The following is a 25,169-nucleotide window of genomic DNA, read 5'->3' on the forward strand; positions in this document are numbered from 1 at the left end:
CCTTTGACCGGACATGTAAGACGCCGTCTCTAACAAGATTACGAAACTACATAATTTGCATCAACCATACGCTAGAAGGGGGGGGGGGGGGTGTCCTAATGCCAAGGCCACCGAAATCGGAGCAATGGAGCGTTTGTTTGAGACATTCCCTTTAAGGGGTCATAGGAAGGATCAGACAATCCCATGTAGGTTATCGATGCAGCTCCAGGAGCAGCTCCCCAGGGGGCAATGAAGCTCCAGGAGCAGCTCCCCAGGGGGCAATGAAGCTCCAGGAGCAGCTCCCCAGGGGGCAATGAAGCTCCAGGAGCAGCTCCCCAGGGGGCAATGAAGCTCCAAGGAGCAGCTCCCCAGGGGGCAATGAAGCTCCAAGGAGCAGCTCCCCAGGGGGCAATGAAGCTCCAAGGAGCAGCTCCCCAGGGGGCAATGAAGCTCCAAGGAGCAGCTCCCCAGGGGGCAATGAAGCTCCAAGGAGCAGCTCCCCAGGGGGCAATGAAGCTCCAAGGAGCAGCTCCCCAGGGGGCAATGAAGCTCCAAGGAGCAGCTCCCCAGGGGGCAATGAAGCTCCAAGGAGCAGCTCCCCAGGGGGCAATGAAGCTCCAAGGAGCAGCTCCCCAGGGGGCAATGAAGCTCCAAGGAGCAGCTCCCCAGGGGGCAATGAAGCTCCAAGGAGCAGCTCCCCAGGGGGCAATGAAGCTCCAAGGAGCAGCTCCCCAGGGGGCAATGAAGCTCCAAGGAGCAGCTCCCCAGGGGGCAATGAAGCTCCAAGGAGCAGCTCCCCAGGGGGCAATGAAGCTCCAAGGAGCAGCTCCCCAGGGGGCAATGAAGCTCCAAGGAGCAGCTCCCCAGGGGGCAATGAAGCTCCAAGGAGCAGCTCCCCAGGGGGCAATGAAGCTCCAAGGAGCAGCTCCCCAGGGGGCAATGAAGCTCCAAGGAGCAGCTCCCCAGGGGGCAATGAAGCTCCAAGGAGCAGCTCCCCAGGGGGCAATGAAGCTCCAAGGAGCAGCTCCCCAGGGGGCAATGAAGCTCCAAGGAGCAGCTCCCCAGGGGGCAATGAAGCTCCAAGGAGCAGCTCCCCAGGGGGCAATGAAGCTCCAAGGAGCAGCTCCCCAGGGGGCAATGAAGCTCCAAGAAGCAGCTCCCCAGGGGGCAATGAAGCTCCAAGAAGCAGCTCCCCAGGGGGCAATGAAGCTCCAGGAGCACCATATACATTGTATACAGTTTGTAACATCCACTGGCCTCAAAGATCACCTGCCACTGATTCATATGCCACAACTGAGGCCGGTGACTGACTCAGCCAACTGACTCCGGTGACTCCGCCTCCTCCAGGATCGGGAGGCCGAAACCAGGGACCTACCAAATAAGTTAAATTTTCGAATAAAACTGCCCTTTAAGACTGTTTGGATCCCGCTGAACGATGACTTATGACAGTAATATAATAGGCGATAATTTAGATAATTCACGCTACCGGTAGTCCACCTTTAAGAATGCAAAAATTAGCTCCGCCCCCACCACTTTACAATAGAACTGCAAATTCGGAAACTTTCCATAAATTATGACAAACTCCAGGTTTGTTGTGTATGAGAAGCTTCTGCGCGCCCCTTTAAGAGTCGCTTCCTGCGAGAGACTTGGCAGCTGTTCAGACTGGCTGAATCACTTTCATCTGCATCCACAGCGGAATACAAATGACTGGCGTTACATCATCGGCATCGTGTGCGCATTATCCCCATCCCACCACAGCAGCGAGGGGGGCGCTCATGACTCACACACACGACTCCAACACTAGTGTCTTTCCCAGTCCCCCAACGACTCCACCCACTTTGATAGAGAATCCCTTTAAATTCCTAAAAAAATTTTGGGACCCTATTATGGTTATTTAAAAGGGCAAAAGTTTTTTGTACAATCACGTATCATAAAAACTAAAAATAAGTCCGTCCTTGTCCTACTAATCTATACAATGCACAGCTATGGGTAGGAGCGGAGTCCAAGGACCAACTTATTGAGATTGGGGGCGCTCTCCGCAAAATTCAGGGAAAATTTAATTGAATTAGGACTTCCCCTTTAAGAGGCAGATGATCATATCTGCAAACTACGTAAGAGGTCAATGTCCATAGGAGAAAGCGGACGTCCTGATATCAAGACGAGAGGTCATCGAGAAAGCAGGACTCTGACCCCCCCCCCCCGTGTCGTCACATGACCCTGCCGTCACCCCGTACCTCCCGATTGCTCAGCAGTTCTCTGCCGTCAATCACTTCCTTCCCCTCCGGTGACAACACGAGAGTCAGGACGTGTCACAAGTCTTGGCAGGAAACATCACATCACCCAGCTTTCCCATACTTGGGAAAGTTGGGTTTGGTTTCATAGTTCTTCATAACCTACCTCCTGCGGGAGTTCGAGTTTGGAGCGGTCGGTGCCCTCTTTGGATTGTAGGCCCATCAGGTACGGCACGGGGGCATCGAGGAAGTGGAGCAGCGAGGCGGGCAGGATGGGCACGTACACGTGCTGCCACTGGAAGGGGAAGAGGAGGGAGGTGATGCCCTCCGCCACCGTCATCAGCCGCTGGTAATCTGGAAGGGAGAACACACACAGAAAGGTAGAGGTCACACATCACCTCCAGGGACAATACCCAACACTGCACAGAGCACAGCAGTGTGAGGACACACCTCTAATACTGGAATATAAATCTATATATCACAGTCCTGCTTCTACTAACAACATACACAAAGATCTAATTACATATCGTTCCAGAAGAAATACCATACACTGCACAGAGCACAGCAGTGTGAGGACACACTGGAATATAATACTAATACTGGAATATAAATCTATATATCACAGTCCTGCTTCTACTAACAACATACACAAAGCTATAATTACATCTCTCCCCAGGGGACATACCAAACACGGCACAGAGCACAGCAGTGTGAGGACACACCTCTAATACTGTAATATAAATCCCTATTTTGCAGTCCTGCTCCTACTAACAACCTAGACAAACGTCTGACTATACATCTCTCTAGGAACAAGGAGGAGATCAGAGCACAGCAGTGTGAGGACACAGCCCCAATCCTGGAATATAAATCCACATATCACAGTCCTGCTGCTACTAACAACATACACAAAGGTCAGATTACACATCTGTCCAGGGGAAATACCAAACACAGCACAGAGCACAGCAGTGTGAGGACACCGCACCAATCCTGGAATATAAATCCATATCTCACAGTCCTGCTTCTACTGACAACATACACACACTGGTCTGGTTTAACATCTCTCACGAAGAAGAAAAAGAGATCAGAGCACAGCAGTGTGAGGACACCCCCCCCCCCCCCCCCCCCAGTGCTACAATATACACAAAGGTCCGATTACACATCTTCCCATGGACAATACCCAACACTGGCTGCAGAGAGCAATAGAGAGCAATGCGAGAATACACCCCGATCATGGATTCTAAATCAATTTTTCACCGTTCTGCTACTAACAACATATATAAAAGGCAAGCTTACACATCTCTCCAGGGGAGAATACGGCACACTCACTGCAGAGAGCACAGTGCACAGCAGTGTGAGGACACTCCTAGTGGAGAAGCTACAATCCTGGAATCTAAATCCATCATTCACAGTCCTGCTGCTACTAACATACATAGAGATATGATTACAGCTCTCTCCGGGGACAGTACATGACACTGGCTGCAGTCCATACTAGGGAAAGCTGGGTGATAGACTACAGACATGGCTGCCATGTAGCAGTACAGGGTGTACATGGCACAGACATCTTTTTGGCTTTGTCTCCTCTGCTTGCTGTCAGGGTGATTACCCCGGTGACATGTGACGGCGCAGCCGCCCCCGCGCGCTGCAGATACACATCTCGAGTCGAGGTGGAGCCGTCATGTCACCGCTGCAGGACATACGGTACTTTATCTGCCGCGCCGGGTCACAGAGACGCAGGAGATGGAAACCAATGAGGCGCGACCATCGCCAGCATCTGCTCAATCACAGACACCGAGACACATGGCGCCGCTACTGCAGCAGGCCTGGCAGGTGCTACATACACTGGTGCTCCACCAGCCGCTACAGTGCATAACCAAGAGGTTCTGCAGCAGCCGAGGTGTGTACTAGGATGTCCTGCAGCGGCCGAGGGGTGTACTAGGATGTCCTGCAGCGGCCGAGGGGTGTACTAGGATGTCCTGCAGCGGCCGAGGGGTGTACTAGGATGTCCTGCAGCGGCCGAGGGGTGTACTAGGATGTCCTGCAGCGGCCGAGGGGTGTACTAGGATGTCCTGCAGCGGCCGAGGGGTGTACTAGGATGTCCTGCAGCGGCCGAGGGGTGTACTAGGATGTCCTGCAGCGGCCGAGGGGTGTACTAGGATGTCCTGCAGCGGCCGAGGGGTGTACTAGGATGTCCTGCAGCGGCCGAGGGGTGTACTAGGATGTCCTGCAGCGGCCGAGGTGTGTACTAGGATGTCCTGCAGCGGCCGAGGGGTGTACTAGGATGTCCTGCAGCGGCCGAGGGGTGTACTAGGATGTCCTGCAGCGGCCGAGGGGTGTACTAGGATGTCCTGCAGCGGCCGAGGGGTGTACTAGGATGTCCTGCAGCGGCCGAGGGGTGTACTAGGATGTCCTGCAGCGGCCGAGGGGTGTACTAGGATGTCCTGCAGCGGCCGAGGGGTGTACTAGGATGTCCTGCAGCGGCCGAGGGGTGTACTAGGATGTCCTGCAGCGGCCGAGGGGTGTACTAGGATGTCCTGCAGCGGCCGAGGTGCGTGTTATGGTGTCCTGCAGCCGCTGAGGTGTGTACCATGATGTCCTGCAGCGGCTGAGGTGTGTACCATGATGTCCTGCAGCGGCTGAGGTGTGTACCATGATGTCCTGCAGCGGCTGAGGTGTGTACCATGATGTCCTGCAGCGGCTGAGGTGTGTACCATGATGTCCTGCAGCGGCTGAGGTGTGTACCATGATGTCCTGCAGCGGCTGAGGTGTGTACCATGATGTCCTGCAGCGGCTGAGGTGTGTACCATGATGTCCTGCAGCGGCTGAGGTGTGTACCATGATGTCCTGCAGCGGCTGAGGTGTGTACCATGATGTCCTGCAGCGGCTGAGGTGTGTACCATGATGTCCTGCAGCGGCTGAGGTGTGTACCATGATGTCCTGCAGCGGCTGAGGTGTGTACCATGATGTCCTGCAGCGGCTGAGGTGTGTACCATGATGTCCTGCAGCGGCTGAGGTGTGTACCATGATGTCCTGCAGCAGCTGAGGTGTGTACCATGATGTCCTGCAGCAGCTGAGGTGTGTACCATGATGTCCTGCAGCAGCTGAGGTGTGTACCATGATGTCCTGCAGCAGCTGAGGCTTATTACAGGTGATGAGGACTTACCTTGTGAGTACAGCAGGATCTGCATCTCCAGTAACACACAGGTGAAGAGCTGGACCAGATTCTCCAACCCCAGTAACTCGAAGGCCTCCCTTAGAGGGTAGTCCGACAGGGGGAGCTCATTAGGTCCGGGCCGCTGACAAACAATAGGCTCGTACACCCCATAAAATTTGAGGGACCTCCCTGGGGGTGGTAACGGCACTTCATAGAGGACGTTATGGATGTAGCTTTCCAGAGGTAACGGCGGGGGCTGGGGGGAGGTGACGGCCTTGTAAAGCTGGGTGAGGAACTTCCTGCAGGACTGCATGAACGGGAGCGGGGTGATCAGGCAGATGCATTTGGAGACGTAGAGGGTGTCCCTGCTGATGTCGTAGGAGTTGTAGCGCTGGAGCTTGGCCAGAGACGTGGCGTCGCCGTCCTCCACGCTGCTCGCCAGCGAGTCCATGCTGCAGGAGGACGAGGCGTAGACGCTGCTACACTGCTCGGCGTTGTGCATCTGGTACAGGGTCTGCATGGCCGTGCAGATCTGCTTACTGGTCACCTCCTCGAAGAACGTGAGGACAAACCCGTAAGTCCTAGAGCCGTCTTCTCTCGTGATGATGTAGGAGTGGAACTGGGGGTCCCGATTATCGGCCTGCGTCCTGAACGAGAGGCCTTTGGGCAGACAGAGCTGTAAAAAAAAATTTCAGAATTACTTAAAGGGCATCTCTCGCCACCTTTAAATCGGGGGCACTTTACCGATTCCGGCGCAGTTGGAATTTTTTCTCTAGCCCTAACAATTTCTGAGCAATCGGTGCTGTTATTAGAGAGCCGTTTTGGGTTTCATAAAACGGTGGGTGGAGTCAAATTATTTGCCCCGCCCCTCTTGACAGTTAAGAAACAAATTAGCATATAAGGTCTCAAAACTAACAGTACTGATTGCTCGGGAACCGTAAGGGCTAGAGAAAAAATTCCAAAGACACCCGAATCAGTGGAGCGTCACCTTTTAAAAGGGTAGAAGATGAGATTAGGGGTTAGTTGAGATTATTAAAGATCATTTTTAAAAGGGGTGGTTTGCTATGGACCAATTCAAGTCATTACCAGCTCTTCTCCTCACAGGGTGACAACGATGAACTGTATTCTGAAGCTTAAAAATGCAACAGGAGTTCACTCCTTCTGCAGTGCCCCCACAGGACAAATGAGGCATTACAGCATTCCCTTTGAAATCAATGGGCCGTTTATGTAGTACTTGGTCCTCCAGAGTGTAACATCTTATTTGCAGTTACTCTTGTAAATTGATGGGATTTCTGAACGGGGTCTTCATATATTAATCCAGTTCCTATAGCATTATTTTAAAAAAAAAGGTGTCTCTCAAGCAAAAACGCTATTTAAAGGGGTTGTCTAGTATATGAACACTTGTACAAATAATGTATTAATTTAGAATTTAATAATAAAGTGAGTGTCTCCTGCTCTGGAGGAGCAGTCCTGTCCAGCATTACACAGATAACGCATTGTTATGAATGGACAATGTGCAATACCACATATCCCCTGCGGGAGTGCTGCAGGGAAATTGCAATCAGTTGTCTCCACAGTTTATAGGTAAACAAGGTTCTCACTAAGTTTTAGGATTTAATTTTACCGAAATATAGGAGGTAAAACATCTCATCGGAAGGTGAATACATCTACAGGATAGGGCCTAACTTGCTGATCGGTGGGGGGTCTTCGTGATTAGACTGCCACAGATCACGAAAACATGGGGTCCGATGGGGTCCCACATACCTCTGTCGGACACAACCCCCCCCCCCCCCCCCGAGTATGACCATTCTGCACCATTAATCTCTATGGAGCTGATGAAAATTGCCGAGCACCACGCTCCAAGATCTGGATCGGGGCCTAACTTGTGTTCGTGGGAAAACCCCTTTAAGGAGACACGTTTCGCCACCTCTACAACCCAATGGTTGTATTACGTGAGTGGTTGTAATTAATGCCACTAAAAATATAGTGATAATAAGAGATAATAAGGCCGGCGCCTGCTGACGACTTCAACTGAAAATTCAACAAAGTCTACATTTGATTTAAAGAAGTATTCCATCTTATCAAAGGGGTATTAAGTAAAATCAAGTTCTAACTAGCCAATCAGTGGGGGGGGGGGGGGGGGAGATTTGCTGTACCCTAAATCAATGGAGCGGTGGGTTGGACATGCATGCTGTGTCTATGGCGCTAATTGAAGTAGCAGAGTTTGGACCATGCAACCAGCTAAATCATTCATTCATTGGTACAATGGACCCCCAATCCCATGACCGTGACCAAACCCATGACCCCCTCCTAAAATACGCCTTTAAGTGCGCCTGAATTGAATACAGATTGCGATTGGTATTGCAACTCAATCCATTACACTTGACCATCAGGTAAGAGTTAGGAGGCCCCAGCTTTAGATGAGCATCTGGTTCAGAGACCACCACACACCAGCATTTCGAGAACCAAGGGTGGGGGTTCTCCACGATTTAGACCTTACCATGTTGACGGCATCTTGATCGAAGGGGTTCCACTCCACATTTTGAGGGTAGTGGGCAAGGACTTTGGACTTGAAGGTTCTTCTCACAGGACTCTGGTCAAAGTTTTCACCTAAATCACAAGACAATCACATGAAGTAACAGAACATGGCAGAACGTCCAAATATAGAAATCTGAGGTCCCTCCGTTTCAGGAATCGTGGGGGAGGGGTTGGCACTCATGGACGTCCTCTGCCCCTTCTTTCCGATAGAATACATGCTAAGTTAGAGATGGAGTTCCCCTTTAATAGCGAACCATGAAAAGTCCCATAGAAATCTGATAAGACGCGTCAGGAGCGGAGGCTGCGCAGCTGCCTGTCCGTACACGCGGTGCCACAACGTAGCCGACTTCTAGGCAGAGCGCCAGGGCTGACATCAGAGGACAAACAACACATGTCACGACTGATCTGCAGACAGCCGCTTCTGTATAGTGCGCGGTGTGTTTAAGATGGGGAAATTACAAATAAAACCATAAAATATTTTAAAAAATGATGGTGATAAAAAAAAAAAATTGCAAAAAAAAATCTGAAATATAATTACGAATTAAATTTTTTTCCATGCCTTATTTATATTTTTTATCTTGGATATTAAAATCTAAATAAAAATTTTATACAATAAAACAATAATAATAAAATTTATGCTCCACCCCCCACCCTCGTAATCAGCCGATCCTCTCGGCACTAATCATCTTGATATAAAACCCTTATTTAGTCACTCATAAAACTCCCCGGACACTGGCAGCCGGATTACACATTACATGAACGGTAACATGGTCAATAAACCATAAGTGCGCCAATAAATCTCCCATCAGACACCAGAGAGTGCATAAAAGCCGGGGGAGGATGAAGAGGTGGTTACACATCCTGGATACCGCACTTCTAAAACCGCTATATATGTGATTAATGTGATGTTTCTTCACCATTCACATCTAAAGCAGATTTTGGAATTCTGTTGACTTCCTTTTACCAGAGAGTGCGAAAGAGGCTTTCATAAATATTTATTTTTATAGTAGGCGCCGTTCCACTGATTCCAACGCAGTTGGAATTTTTTCTCTAGCCCTTCCCGTTCCTGAGTAATCACTGTTCATAGCATATAAAGTAATATGTGAGAGATCCTCAGGGGTGGAGCAAACTGCTGGAACAACCCACCTGACAGTAGAGAGCCTACTTAGCATATAAGGTGGCAAAACTATCGGCACCGATTGCTCGGGAACGGTGGGGGCTAGAGAAAAAATTCCAACTGCTACAGAATCAGTGGAGTAGCGCCTATTTAAGGGTTTATATCATTAAGAGTTTGTGAGAAGTCCTCTTTAAAGGGAGTGTACCAGCTCCCAAATCATCTCTTAAGGGGACACCTCATCGTTGACAGAGGGGAGGAGCTAAATTGCTGTCCGTTTCTAAGAGCAGCCATCTGAATACTAAACGTGACTTAGTTTCTGAATAGAGAAGACTAAAATAACCCAAAATGAGTACAAAAAGAAAAAAAAAAAATTAAAAAAGTGAGAACATTTGATGTAGATGTGTGAAGGTGCAAACTAGATCAAGTAGAATTCATTCTCACATTTTAGTCAGACATCGTCACCCAGATTAGTTCCACAGCAACGCGACACCATGGTGTAAAATAGGGCAAAAACATCACAAACAACAATACTTACCTCATGTTTTTACATAAAACGTGACTACATAGTAATACCAGTGATTAGAATATAGGAGGATCAGTGCACACTTACCAAACTTAGTTTGGAATTGTCACAATTTTTTCCAACCCTTTAAATTCTGATTGTCCCAGCCCCCAATGGGGGAAGGGTAATGAAACCCCACCCAAAAGTGGGCAGTGTCTTGATGCAATGAATTTACCACCAGCATGAGGCAGGTCAAGATATCATCTGAGTGGAATTTATTAACTACAACTATCAAACACCATCTAAAATCACCACCACCAACTACCACCACCACCATCAGATTACCGATGATAGCCACACAGAAATGGACGGCCTTAAAGGCCCATGATAAGAGAGCGTCTGCTATAGGTGAGTGAAGAGGTGACACTCCACCACATATGTAAACAAAGTTGGAGTTGTAACTGGGGGTTAACAGTAACTTTCCCTCTACAAGCTCCACCCATGTAGTCGTAGTCAGATTTAGCCCAGCCTACTGAAAAAAAAAATCTAATCTTTTCTTATGTTTTTCTTATAAATCATTATAATATAATAATTTTATAGTAAATATCATTTCGTGTGTGGCTAGCATAAAATGGAGGCCAGAATAGGCCCAAACCGAAAACTACCAAAAAACACCAGACGAAAGGAGGAGGAAGAAAATCACTTATATCTTAATTAAAACCCAGGGGGAACAATTGAGCAAAACATCTTGACACATATTAGGAGATTAGTGCAGATGACCAGGTGGGGAAGTACAAGTCGGCTTTAAGTGAAAAACACATCAGTAGGTCCTTAAAGGGGTTGTCCTTATTAAAAAAAATGGTCTAGTAGAACATATATCCTTCTTGTCCATGGAAAAGGGGGTTGTTCTTCTGGGAGACTGTTTTGGTAAATGAAGACCTATCAAAACCGCCTGACAGGGACATCAAGCCTTGCTATCTTGGCAACCAATCACAAAGCTGCTTTTAAAAATTTCAGCCAATCTCTTGATTGGTTGATGGAAAAACAGTTTTTCGGGTCAGATTTGGCCTACTAAAAACATCTTTGAGGAAAAAAATGGCTTTCTTAGAGGGGCGTAATTGGGTGTAGTGGTTGCAGTAGGAGGGGCCTATAAAGATTTTGCATAAACTAGGCCTCTGCTTGTTTCCTATAGCAACCACAGCCCAGACCATTGGTTCTTATGAAAAACAAGGCCCCTTTTTCTCTCAGTTTTTCTAAACCACGTGCTATGCGCATGGCTAGATTATCATGAAATAAAAAATTTTCAAAAATAAATATAATAAAACGATTTTTCGGATTTCCCTAGACCAGATCCACCATAATCGTCTCTCAGATGGAAAATTCCTTTAAGTGCTCCAGACAATCAGGTCTGCCATGTTCACAAGATGCTTTAGCTCATTTCCATTACGTCGGCAATTACGCCTGACGAGACAGCGATGCGGTGGCGGTAAAGAGGTCTCAGGTGTGGGGAGGGGGGGGGGGGGAGAGGTGAAGCAAGCGAAAAATCATAAGTGAACAATCGTTGTGATTTGGAGAGGGTGGAGAAAGTGGGTGAAGTGCAGAGAGGGACTTATGGTGCGGAGCCTAAGGTTACCTGCGCCTTTATTCTCACCGTCTTGGCTCCTGCCATGTCGGTCTGCTTCTAGCCATTGGTACAAAACTAAGTGAACAAAAAAATGAACGTGTGAATGAAGTCATGAGGCAAAACAGCAAGGTTAGTAATAAGGAGAGACACAAAACATGAGTACGCAAGCATGACGCAGCAACCACCCCTTTAAGAGGTCCCATCACTTCTTCCACCTCAGGATCCTTTAATAGGTGACACACCACTGATTCAAGCACAGTTGGAATTTTTTCTCTAGCCCTCGCCGTTCCGGAGCAATCCACATTCGTTGCTGTGACTCTCTTTATCGTTAGGTGGGTGGTGCCAGCTGTCTGCTCCCACCCACTTGACCCTTTCATTTTGGGGGCCAAAACTAATGACAGCAATTGCTCGGGAACAGTAACTGCTAGAGAAAAAATTCCAACTGCGCCGCAAACAGTGAAGCTGCATCTATTAAAGCTGATATATACACTATTGAGTCGATGGAAAGTCTTCTTTAAAAGGGAGTGTACCAGCTCGCAAATCAACTCACAACTAAAAACAGTTTATAAGTTTCATACGCCTATTTTCAGTTTTCTCAAAGATTGAATTTTAGAGAAATTTCACTTATTAAAAAAATGTATGTAAATAAACGTGTCTAGGGTGCACTAGGGGTGGGGCCAAGTCTAGTGGTGCACCACTTTTATTCTTACTTCACAACCTAGAACCTTATAGCTCTTGCCCCCCTTTACACAATCATTGAGATCTCACATTAAAAAAAAAGGAGTAGAAAGAGGGAACACGGGAGCACCAACAGGTTAGGCCCCGCCCCTGGTGCACACAAAAAAAAGTCCTAATTTGCATAAAATTTTTAAAAAGAATGTTTCTCTCAAATGACAGATCACATGGTATGTCCGAACAACTTCATCAATATTCTGCTTGGGAGGAGATGGTAGACTCTCTTTTAAAGGCAATGTTTCTGAGGGCAGGTTTTTGCAACCTGAAGATGAATAAAGTGTGTCCACACGATGGAGAATGTGGCGCCCCCCTTGTGTGAGGTGGTTGAATTACACGCACAATGGGTGGGATTCATCACTAAGGAGTGAGTGATACTGCGATGTAGTTACACAATAATTGTTGGTCAATCTCTCACCATCGCCCTCACTTAAAGGGGTCCTCATATGCCTGTACTGTCTCTTTTGTACACTCCCACTTAAAGGTGACCTTGTATTTATGTACTCTATGGTCTACATGGAAACGGTCGCGCCATGAGGCAACACCTTCCTATCGAGGCCTGTAAATTCGTAGTACAATCCCATCACTTGATTCCATCTATTGCTCCTGTGTCGGTCTTTACGGAAATTTCCGGAATTCTATTCCAGTTACAGCAATGCCGCTCGACAGGGGCCTCCTGGTATATCTCCTCGGCCGTTACTAGAAAATTCCTTGCGTATCGCCGGTCACCACGCGGACATTATCGGAATGTGAGGAAGAAAAAAAAAAAAAAAACGCGCCACAATCTTGACAAGGCAACAAATATCACGGAGCGATGACCTTGGAGGGGAATCTTATCTCGCCGAGTAATTTTAGAAGCTCTCACCAAAAAACGTGTCGGCGGTCTCCGCAAATAGCCGCGCGCCAAGCGTATTTGCATACGCGGAATGAGACGCGATTAGTGCGGCTGATGCGCGGGGAAAGGGTCAATGTCTCCTGAGGGAGGAGGGGGGATTAAAATTCGCGGTAGCGGAGGGAAGTCTGAGGCGATGGATCCCGACTGCTGGCGGCGGAAGACGCACGCTGAATAATTCATGGGGAAAGTGACATAAACCCGGCTATTTACAGACACGGGCGGCCATTAGAGCTTCATAGGAGGCGTCAGGGCAATATGGCCGCCGTTACTGCTCCCACAATGTTCACGTTACCCAGCTTTCCTAAATTTGGCGGAGCAAACTCGTTTATTCACTTTGGACGCATAGAGGGTCGTCACCCAGCTTTCCTAGACTCCTATATGGCATCATTAAAAAAAAGACAGTGTGTTTCTTTACATTTAGGACATATTTAGCTTTTCTGGATTCCAGAAAAGCTGAGTGAAAACCTCAATTAGATTTATTACAGCAGCTACCTTAGAAGTCACCCAGCTGTCCCAATTATAGCGATACAAGTCGTAAAGGGAAATGAATAGGTATCTATAAAAGGAGCTTTCCTAGACTCCTGAACAGAAGCCATTCCAGAGTTTAGAAAAGCTGAGTGAAAACCTCAATAAGATAATCTAATGTTAGCCATCACCCAGCTTTCCTGAACGCCTGCCTATATCTGGAGCGATAAAGGAGGTAATAGCAGCTTTCCCACCTTGTATGAATTCATATACACGTTATAGGTTTCCATTCAGGAGTCTAGAAAAGCAGGATAAAAAACCTCAATTAAGTCTATTAGAACAGCTACAATACAAGTCACCCAGCTCTCCCAAAATATAGCGGTACAAGTCCCATTGTAGATACATCATTAGGCATCTAGAAAGGGAGTCACCCAGCTTTCCTAGACTCCTAAAAAGTTGAAATGTATTATTATAGACAAATTTTACATTGTGGAGTCTAGAAAAGCCGGGTGGAAACCTTATTTACAGAACAATATTAGCCATGACCCAGCTTTCCCGAACTGCTTGGAGCCATGAAGAGGGTAAATATCATCTTTCCCAGGGTCCTGAATGGGAATCATTGCAACAGCGGACAGTGATTCTATGCATCTTAAATATTTTCCATTCAGGACTCTAAAAAACTGGGTGAAAATCTCAATTAGATTTATTACATCAGCTTTCCCAGGGTTCTGAATGTAAGTCACCAAAACACTAATTAAATTCTATAAAATCTTGAAATATTTCCAAAGAGAAGTCAAGAAAAACAGAGGTCACCAAGCTTTCCAAAGCTACAGATTAATAATGGGGAGAATACACACTTTCCCATGTTCCTGAATGGAAGTCATGAAAAAATTGGAATGTATTTCTATATATTTTTGCACATCTCCCATTGAGGAGTCTAGAAAAGCTGGGTGAAAACTTTAACATTTGGGATATTTTCAAACAAGCCTTCACCCAACTTTCCAAGGCTCCGTAATAGGAAATCTCCAGCTATGAAGTGACACAAAATCATGAGATATCCCTCTTTGTTCAGGAACTTAGGAAAGCTGGATCCCAACTTCAATAGGAATCGGATAAGGACGTCAGTATATTATTTATGACCCAGCTTTCCAAGCTCACCACGGATAAACAACATGACTAGAATTCTTATTTTATTGTGTTATTCACACTCTAAAAAAAAGCTGGGTGACGCCTTTTCTGACAGGAATTTTCACTTTTCTGACAGGAATTTTCACTTTTCTGACAGGAATTTTCACTTTTCTGACAGGAATTTTTCTCCATTTGTGTGGTAAAGGCTATATTTATTCACCAACACATTGCATTTTACATTCAGGAGACTAGGAAAGCTGGATGGCAGCTAACTTTGCGGCTTAAATTACATTTTAACCGTCACAAAGTGAAGTAGTCCCTGAGAATTTACTTTCACAATAAAAAAGGCGGGGCCTATGGTAGGTGACTACTACTACTACTACTAATAGTAGATATGAGTGTTCAAGTAGTGGTAACTTAAGGGGTTGTCCACGCTTAGAAAAACATGGCCGCCGTTTACCAAAACCAGTGCAGCTCCTGCTTTAAATGGAGATGATATATGAGACGATGGACAGAAGCAGTGCGTGTTATTTCGAAGAAAGAGCCTGTACTTTTCGTCTTTTGGTCAACCCCAATCACTGTACACATAGTAGTCACCCGCAAAAAGGATGGCAATTGGTTACTAGGAGACCTTAAAGGGATATTCCAATAACCCTAGATCCTACTATACAGCAGATAACTTCTGGTGACTACTTGAGCGCGCGTTGGTACATGTATTGACATAGAAGTCACCCAAATAAGATGGTATTAGGTTGCTATGCAACCTTAAAGGGGTATTCCAGGAATAACATGTACTGAGACGGTAGTCACCCAAATAGGATATTAGGAAACCTTGAAGGAATTTTCCAGGATTTCTAGACCCTACTATACATCGGTGACTACTTGAGGGCACATGAGTGATGTATTGAATTAGTGGTCACCCAAATACGATGACGACTGTTTGCTAGGAAACCTTAAAGGGGTCTTCTAGGAATTTTGGATTCTCATATACAGCAGGTGACTACTTGAATACAAGGGCTGACACAGTAGTCAATTTGTTGTAGGAAACCTTAAAGGGATCTTTTAGGAATTGCTGACCCTGCACATAGGTACTTGTATGGATAAAGTGGTCACCCAAACAGGAAGTCAGGTCCAAAATACACTAGGGGATACTTAAAGGGGTTGTCCAGGATCAGAAGACCACTCAATAACAGGATATTACTTAGCTGCCAGCTGGCGGGTGACAACCCGAAACTCCACCCACATGACACCTGCTGAAAAACCATACATAACCACAAAAAAGAAGTGAAAAAAACAAATCCTCCTTAAGCAAGTTTCGGGGGCGCCACAGTCCGAAACTAGTTTAATAACCTCCGACCCTCCCAGGGGGGCAACACGTGCCGGGACGCTGCGGCCTCCTGCAACTTTGATAGAATATTTATGGCTTGTGACTCCAGAAGTAGGTCAGGTCTTTAGAAAAGCTAACACGTCTGCTCCGCCGCTAAATTATTCAGCTTTCGGGAAGTCGCTGATTAAAAAAAGAACGGATTAGTCTTTAGATATTTACATTAATGATGTCGTTGCTTTTCCGATTCCTCTGCTATTCCTCCGGGAAATGTGGGGTTTGACTGAAAAAAGGGGCGTCACAGCAATTTCTGTCACTAAGGATCAGTCCCTAAACAATAATATAGTATTGCACCCCGTAATTCCTCGGTTATTCCTCCTGGAAATGTAGAATTTGACCAAAAATTGGGCGTCACGGGTTATTCTTTACATATACACATTGGGGGAGATTCATCAGAAGGGTCTCAGAGCAGAACGGTTTTAGTTGCCCCTGACAACCAATCAGAGTTCAGCTTTCATTTTCCCACAGCTGTTTACAAAATGGAATTTGAGCGCTGATTGGTTGGGCTCTCCGTGGGGGAAATCGAACAATTTTACCTCAAACTTATGATAAATCTCCCCCAATATTGATTATATCATTCTTTTTACCCCCAGTGATTTACCGTTCATCTGTTATTCCTCCCGGTAATGTACAAATCGCCTGACAAATGGGCGTCTCCATGACAGGATGAAGTGGTCCTATACAGTCAGGGGGGTAAAGTGACACCCCCAACCCTAAAAGGAACAGTAATCAGTTCATTTCCAGGAGGAATAACACAAGGCTGACCCAACTCATAATTTCCGGGAATTCAAATTTCATTGGACTTTTCCTTTAAATACAGCACATCGGATGCAATACTAATTTTAAAGGCATCATTTTAGCCAAAATATGGAACTCAATGGCGTCTCACAGCTGGTCAGTCGTGACAATTGCGGCTTAGGTCTCCCTGCCAGGCGGGAGGATTGGGCTCAGGTCTTCTCTTCTATCACCGCCTCGTCCTCGTTTCCTCAGATTAGGGCAAAATTAGCGCAGCGTGAGGCGCAGGGAACGCAACCTCTATGCTAATGCGCTCTGCGGGCGGAGGACGGCGCAGCGACATCTGATACTACTCTATTCTATCATCTGCCACAGAATCGTCCATTATAATCTCTCTCATCCAGCTTTCCCAGGGTTCAGAATGGCGAATCTAGTCACATCCCCGTCAATGGGATCAACAAAACACTGACCCCCTGCAGGTGGTCACATACATCATGTATTTCCATGAGGAATAATAGAGGCAGATAACTGAGCACAAGAAATTCTTTGTTTGATTTTAAAGGAACGTTACTCTAGATTATGCATCAGGCATCGCCTCACGAGATCTCCTCACTCACCAAGCGCGACATTCCTGACATATTTACATACAGAGAAGAACTGAGAGACAGCTGCATCCTGTATTATACCCCAGAGCTGCACTCACTATTCTGCTGCTGGTGCAGTCACTGTGTACATACATGACATTACTTATCCTGTACTGATCCTGAGTTACATCCTGTATTATACCCCAGAGCTGCACTCACTATTCTGCTGCTGGTGCAGTCACTGTGTACATACATGACATTACTTATCCTGTACTGATCCTGAGTTACATCCTGTATTATACCCCAGAGCTGCACTCACTATTCTGCTGCTGGTGCAGTCACTATGTACATACATGACATTACTTATCCTGTACTGATCCTGAGTTACATCCTGTATTATACCCCAGAGCTGCACTCACTATTCTGCTGCTGGTGCAGTCACTGTGTACATACATGACATTACTTATCCTGTACTGATCCTGAGTTACATCCTGTATTATACCCCAGAGCTGCACTCACTATTCTGCTGCTAGTGCAGTCACTGTGTACATACATGACATTACTTATCCTGTACTGATCCTGAGTTACATCCTGTATTATACTCCAGAGCTGCACTCACTATTCTGCTGCTGGTGCAGTCACTGTGTACATACATGACATTACTTATCCTGTACTGATCCTGAGTTACATCCTGTATTATACTCCAGAGCTGCACTCACTATTCTGCTGCTGGTGCAGTCACTGTGTACATACATGACATTACTTATCCTGTACTGATCCTGGGTTACATCCTGTATTATATTCCAGAGCTGCAGTCACTATTCTGCTGCTGGTGCAGTCACTGTGTACATACATGACATTACTTATCCTGTACTGATCCTGAGTTACATCCTGTATTATACCCCAGAGCTGCACTCACTATTCTGCTGCTGGTGCAGTCACTGTACATACATGACATTACTTATCCTGTACTGATCCTGAGTTACATCCTGTATTATACCCCAGAGCTGCACTCACTATTCTGCTGCTGGTGCAGTCACTGTGTACATACATGACATTACTTATCCTGTACTGATCCTGAGTTACATCCTGTATTATACCCCAGAGCTGCACTCACTATTCTGCTGCTGGTGCAGTCACTGTGTACATACATGACATTACTTATCCTGTACTGATCCTGAGTTACATCCTGTATTATACCCCAGAGCTGCACTCACTATTCTGCTGCTGGTGCAGTCACTGTGTACATACATGACATTACTTATCCTGTACTGATCCTGAGTTACATCCTGTATTATACTCCAGAGCTGCACTCACTATTCTGCTGCTGGTGCAGTCACTATGTACATACATGACATTACTTATCCTGTACTGATCCTGAGTTACATCCTGTATTATACCCCAGAGCTGCACTCACTATTCTGCTGCTGGTGCAGTCACTGTGTACATACATGACATTACTTATCCTGTACTGATCCTGAGTTACATCCTGTATTATACCCCAGAGCTGCACTCACTATTCTGCTGCTAGTGCAGTCACTGTGTACATACATGACATTACTTATCCTGTACTGATCCTGAGTTACATCCTGTATTATACTCCAGAGCTGCACTCACTATTCTGCTGCTGGTGCAGTCACTGTGTACATACATGACATTACTTATCCTGTACTGATCCTGGGTTACATCCTGTATTATATTCCAGAGCTGCAGTCACTATTCTGCTGCTGGTGCAGTCACTGTGTACATACATGACATTACTTATCCTGTACTGATCCTGAGTTACATCCTGTATTATACCCCAGAGCTGCACTCACTATTCTGCTGCTGGTGCAGTCACTGTACATACATGACATTACTTATCCTGTACTGATCCTGAGTTACATCCTGTATTATACCCCAGAGCTGCACTCACTATTCTGCTGCTGGTGCAGTCACTGTGTACATACATGACATTACTTATCCTGTACTGATCCTGAGTTACATCCTGTATTATACCCCAGAGCTGCACTCACTATTCTGCTGCTGGTGCAGTCACTGTGTACATACATGACATTACTTATCCTGTACTGATCCTGAGTTACATTCTGTATTATACTCCAGAGCTGAACTCACTATTCTGCTGCTGGTGCAGTCACTGTGTACATACATGACATTACTTATCCTGTACTGATCCTGAGTTACATCCTGTATTATACCCCAGAGCTGCACTCACTATTCTGCTGCTGGTGCAGTCACTGTGTACATACATGACATTACTTATCCTGTACTTATCCTGAGTTACATCCTGTATTATACCCCAGAGCTGCACTCACTATTCTGCTGCTGGTGCAGTCACTGTGTACATACATGACATTACTTATCCTGTACTGATCCTGAGTTACCTCCTGTATTATACCCCAGAGCAGCACTCACTATTCTGCTGCTGGTGCAGTCACTGTGTACATACATGACATTACTTATCCTGTACTGATCCTGAGTTACATCCTGTATTATACTCCAGAGCTGCACTCACTATTCTGCTGCTGGTGCAGTCACTGTGTACATACATGGCATTACTTATCCTGTACTGATCCTGAGTTAAATCCTGTATTATACCCCAGAGCTGCACTCACTATTCTGCTGCTGGTGTAGTCACTGTGTACATACATGACATTACTTATCCTGTACTGATCCTGAGTTACATCCTGTATTATACTCCAGAGCTGCACTCACTATTCTGCTGCTGGTGCAGGCACTGTGTACATGCATGACATTACTTATCCTGTACTGATCCTGAGTTACATCCTGTATTATACCCCAGAGCTGCACTCACTATTCTGCTGCTGGTGCAGTCACTGTGTACATACATGATATTTACTTATCCTGTACTGATCCTGAGTTACATCCTGTATTATACTCCAGAGCTGCACTCACTATTCTGCTGCTGGTGCAGTCACTGTGTACATACATGACATTACTTATCCTGTACTGATCCTGAGTTACATCCTGTATTATACTCCAGAGCTGCACTCACTATTCTGCTGCTGGTGCAGTCACTGTGTACATACATGACATTACTTATCCTGTACTGATCCTGAGTTACATCCTGTATTATACCCCAGAGCTGCACTCACTATTCTGCTGCTGGTGCAGTCACTGTGTACATACATGACATTTCTTATCCTGTACTGATCCTGAGTTACATCCTGTATTATACCCCAGAGCTGCACTCACTATTCTGCTGCTGGTGCAGTCACTGTGTACATACATGACATTACTTATCCTGTACTGATCCTGAGTTACATCCTGTATTATACTCCAGAGCTGCACTCACTATTCTGCTGCTGGTGCAGTCACTGTGTACATACATGGCATTACTTATCCTGTACTGATCCTGAGTTACATCCTGTATTATACCCCAGAGCTGCACTCACTATTCTGCTGCTGGTGTAGTCACTGTGTACATACATGACATTACTTATCCTGTACTGATCCTGAGTTACATCCTGTATTATACTTCAGAGCTGCACTCACTATTCTGCTGCTGGTGCAGGCACTGTGTACATGCATGACATTACTTATCCTGTACTGATCCTGAGTTACATCCTGTATTATACTTCAGAGCTGCACTCACTATTCAGTGAATGTACAGGACATGTGAATTATTGATGCCTCTAGCGCTCTGCGTTCCTCTGTTATGAGGTCAGGGGTCAGAAGTCGGGAGACGAGGGAATATCAAATTCCGAGATGACAGCAGGAAGCAGAACAAAGGATTAGTCATGTCTATCGATTGCTCCCTGTTATCTGCCGTCTTATAACTCAGCTGCATCTTCAAGCTGCTGGGTTGAAGTTGTTGCCCCTTTAAGACTGGCAGCTGTGCCCGGGCACCAGACAACAAGGATGTATTACATTTCATACAACACTTACTGGCTGCTGCTGTCAGTCTCTAGATGCTGCGGTGCCGGTCACGTGCAGGTTATGCAGAGCTGAGTGTGTGTGGGGCTCTGCGCCGCCCTCATCTGTCTCTTCTCATTACACGGAGGGCGACGCGGCACGTGAGGCTCTGCGGGGAGCGCTGCACACAGCAAACACAGTGCTGCAATGCGGAGCCCTAGTCACGCTGGAACAGCAGAGCCAAGTATGTCACAAGACATGATGGCATCACCCAGCTTTCCCAGATTCCTGAAATAACCATTAATAGTGGTCATATGGACTGTCACCCAGCTTTCCCCCCAACTCAAAATAGCAAGGCATGCATTGATACAGATCTATATTTATATCCAAATCTCTGGGTTAATTTGCCTTTCAGGAGCCTTAGAAAGTAAAATGAGCGTATAATAGCGTATAATAGCAGACAGACATATGGGCTGTCACCCAGCTTTCCCATAGTCTTGAATGGCAAACCCTGAAGGAATAGATACACAGCTACTAAATCCAAATCACTGGGTGGATTTGCCATTCAGGAGCCTTAGAAAGTAAAAAGAGAGAGGAATTGGGAGCCATATGAGCGATCACCCAGCTTTCCCAGAGTCTTGACTGTCAAATACGTCCAAGTGTCCAGTGATGCATGCATAGCTACACTATAAATCCTTATCACTGGGTGATGGCAGTGGTAATAGACAGACCTATGGGCTGTCACCCAGCTTTCCCATAGTCTTAAATGGCAAACCCTAAAGCAATAGATACATAGCTACTGAATCCAAATCACTGGGTGGATTTGCCATTCAGGAGCCTTAGAAAGTACAATGAGAGAGTGGAATTGGGAGCCATATGAGCAATCACCCAGCTTTCCCAGAGTCTTGACTGTCAAATACACCCAAGTGTCCAGTTATACATGCATTGCTACACTATAAATCACTTGGTGGACTACTTTGTGGATTTGCCATTCAGGAGCCTTAGAAAGTAGTCTGTGAGGATGGGAATCGCAGACAGACATATGGGCGGTCACCGAGCTTTCCCAAAGTCTTGAATGACAAACTTTGCAGCAATAGATACATAGCTATTGTATCCAGATCAGTGGGTGGATTTGCCATTCAGGAGCCTTAGAAAGTAGAATGAGAGAAGGGCATCTGTAACCATATGAACAATCACCCAACTTTCCCGGAGTCCCGATTATCAAACATATCTATACATGGTGGATTTGCCACTAGTCCGTAAGAATGATAATAATAGCCAGACATAAGGGCTGTCACCAACCTTTCCCAAAGTCCTGAGTGACAAACAAGAGTGATGGATACATAGTTACTTTATCCATCTCACTGGGTGGATTTGCCGAGTCATAGAAAGTAGTATTAAAAAATAATTTTAGTAGCTATATGAGAAGTGACCCATCTTTCCCAAAGTCCTGAATGGCAAATAATGATGATACATCGATATCTGATCTATAGATCTAAACTCAAGTGGATTTGCTATTCAAATAGTGGACTGCGAGAATCAAAATAGTAGGCATATGGGTGAACATCCAGCTTTTCTACATCCCTGACAGGCAAATACGCCTATAATGACAGCGATGCGTGTTGTCTCCATACATAAATCTTACTGCGTGGATTTGCCATTAAGAATTTGTAGAAAGTTGACCTGCTCCAGCCACATTTTGTTTGGTCACCCATCTTTCCCAGATTCCTGATTGCCTAACATGCCTCGTTACAAAGCAATACATGAATATCCCACTTATACATATTCACAAATAGCTCAGTTATTCGGGAGTCTAAAAAGGTGGAACTGTTAGACCCAGTGCAAGCTAATTGGTTGTCACCCAGCTTTCCCAAGTTCCAGAATGGCAAACCTACTTAGACATACAATGACACGTGTACACTGTATATATCCATGCAGAGATTAGCCATACACAAGTCTATGCAGACAGACTTCATCATTGAGGGAACCGTAATATCAACAATTATCGTTACCCAGCTTTCCCATAGTCCTGAAAAACATATCCCGATACACGTGTGAATACACGTTCCTGAATACATTTACCATTAAGGATTCTAGGAAAGTAGAGCGAAACCTAGCCACCATGTAGGTTGTCACCCAGCTTTCCCAGATTCCTGAATGTTAACATATGTTCCACTATCTCTGCACAATTCGTTGTCTTTGCCAGTCAGTAGCCCCGAGAAAATCAGTCTAGAACCTATTTTCCATTTTTCAGTGCTGTATCGTTTTGGCTCTCACCCAGCTTTCCCAGAATTGGATTTAAATTTTTTTTTTTTTTTTTTTTAAATTACAGAATAGAAATTTTAAATCCCATCTGAGATGATAAGAATCAAAATTGTACTATTTTACACAAAATATTTAGAAGAAAAAAAAAATTAAAAATACAAGAATTTATTTCTTCATTTTAAAAAGTTTTTGCCAGTTTTCAAATTTAATTAAAAAAAAAAAACCAAAAAAAAAACATTTGGCTTCTGAAGGATAGAACTTTACTTAAAAAAAATAATGACGGAACAGAAATGTTAACTCCTATTTAAGATGATTAGACTTGACGTCGACTATTTTAAAATAAAATAGAAAAAGTTTTGAAAAAATTTTGAAATTTTTTTTTGTTGTTTTTGGCAGTTGGTGAAAATTTTTTTTTTCAAAAACAAACCCAGTTGGGTGTTACACTTGGCTTGTGGAAGCGTTGACTCGGCACATCTGCTTCTAGAAGCAGATGGTGACTTGTAAGGCCGGCGCTGCCATTGTGCGCTGTATCGGGGGCCTGGGGGCGGGGCCTGCTGTCTCATTGTGATGCGCTGACCCGCGCACATCCATTATCCCGCACTTCTTTACCAGTCATTCTCGCGAGGACACAAAGAGCCCGGCGAAAAAAAAAAACAAAAAAAAAAAAACTCCATAACAACAGGCAGGGCGGGAAAGACACAGCTCCTCTCCGTCACTACATGCACCTAGCAGAGGTACCTACCTCCAGGACCACTCACCGTTCAGGTTACGCTACTGTTCCTATCACCCGCCATGACTATGAATGTAAACCACAAGCTATATACAGAGTAACCATTCATTTTTACTTGTTATTATCATTTCGCGTCCACAGCTCCCATGCAGATCTATGTGTATCCATGGTAACAGACGACGAAAAAAAGATGACGATGCGTATTCAGATCCCGCAGAAAGGCTGTAAAGACAAATAGATTTGATAATGACCGTCCACCAATGTCTCGACAATCTTCTGGACATGACTGGGGGATCTGACTACACTGGAAGTTTTATGTAGTCTGTTACCATGGAGACACGTAGATCTGTTATACTACATAAAACACCCCACTGTAGTCAGATCCTGGATTCATATATCGACGATGGTCGAGAGAATGCGACCAGAAAAATCCTGGTGAACAGTCACTAGCAAATGTGCATGATCTGACTGCGCGGGGTCTTTGTCGTCTGTTACCTAGGAAACACACAGCTCTGCATGGTAACTGTAAACAAAATGAAAAATGATTAAAACTGTCAAAAATCCTTGTTCATCTGTATTTAGCTTGAAAGCTTCACTATTTTCAAAGGTTTTTTTGTGTGTTTTTATCACTCAATATCACTTTTTGTCTGCAGCTACCAGGCAGATCTATACGTTTCCTTAGCAACAGACTACGTAAAAAAAATCTGTGTAGACAGGTCCTGCAAAAGGCTGTTAATACAAATAGATCCTGTGGCTATAATCCAATTTATCTGTTCACCTTGTCTCATTAACCTTCCGGACATGACGCCAGCACCTGACTACGTGGCCGGTTTTATGTAGTCTGTTACCATGGAGACACATGGATCTGTTAAAAAACGACTTAAAGCAGAAACAAACAAACAAACAAACAAAAAAAACAACAATATCAATAAAGTTATACTTCAGGAGAACGGACATGGAGCCGGACACATAGTACCGCAGGAAGGATGCATACCCAAAACGGTAACTTGGCTGATAACAGAGAATGGGCCGTATTCGCCTCCGCCTGAGATAAATACAGGGGACAAAAGGCAGATTGATGTGGACTCCGTAAAATACGAGTTGGAAGAATCCTATTATAGCAGGAAAGAAAGGAGGAAGGAAATCCCATACAATTACGGGATGAAAATAGACGCCGACGTGGAGACAGAGCGTTACCAGATAACCTCTGTGTAACGCGACGCTGCCATTTAG

The 25,169-nt window shown here is 45.5% G+C and overlaps 1 protein-coding gene across 7 annotated transcripts in view; it reads right to left on the minus strand.

Annotated features, from left to right (window-relative positions):
- Positions 1–25,169, minus strand: part of DENND5B (DENN domain containing 5B) — a 60,127-nt gene that overhangs the window by 29,259 nt on the left and 5,699 nt on the right. For 2 of the 7 annotated variants that reach the window (XM_072145265.1, XM_072145269.1), the window contains exons 2-5: positions 11,152–11,217; positions 7,862–7,971; positions 5,371–6,037; positions 2,377–2,564 (exon numbers count right to left, since the gene is read on the minus strand). In XM_072145265.1, the coding sequence (XP_072001366.1) occupies positions 2,377–2,564; positions 5,371–6,037; positions 7,862–7,971; positions 11,152–11,217 (1,031 nt within the window). Of the gene's footprint in view, positions 1–2,376; positions 2,565–5,370; positions 6,038–7,861; positions 7,972–11,151; positions 11,218–16,347; positions 16,414–25,169 lie in introns of those variants that run through there. The other 5 variants (XM_072145267.1, XM_072145271.1, XM_072145268.1 and 2 more) reach the window with 4 other exon arrangements.

The sequence above is a fragment of the Engystomops pustulosus genome, chromosome 4 (assembly GCF_040894005.1).
Source record: "Engystomops pustulosus chromosome 4, aEngPut4.maternal, whole genome shotgun sequence".
NCBI classification, from domain to species: Eukaryota; Metazoa; Chordata; class Amphibia; order Anura; family Leptodactylidae; genus Engystomops; species Engystomops pustulosus.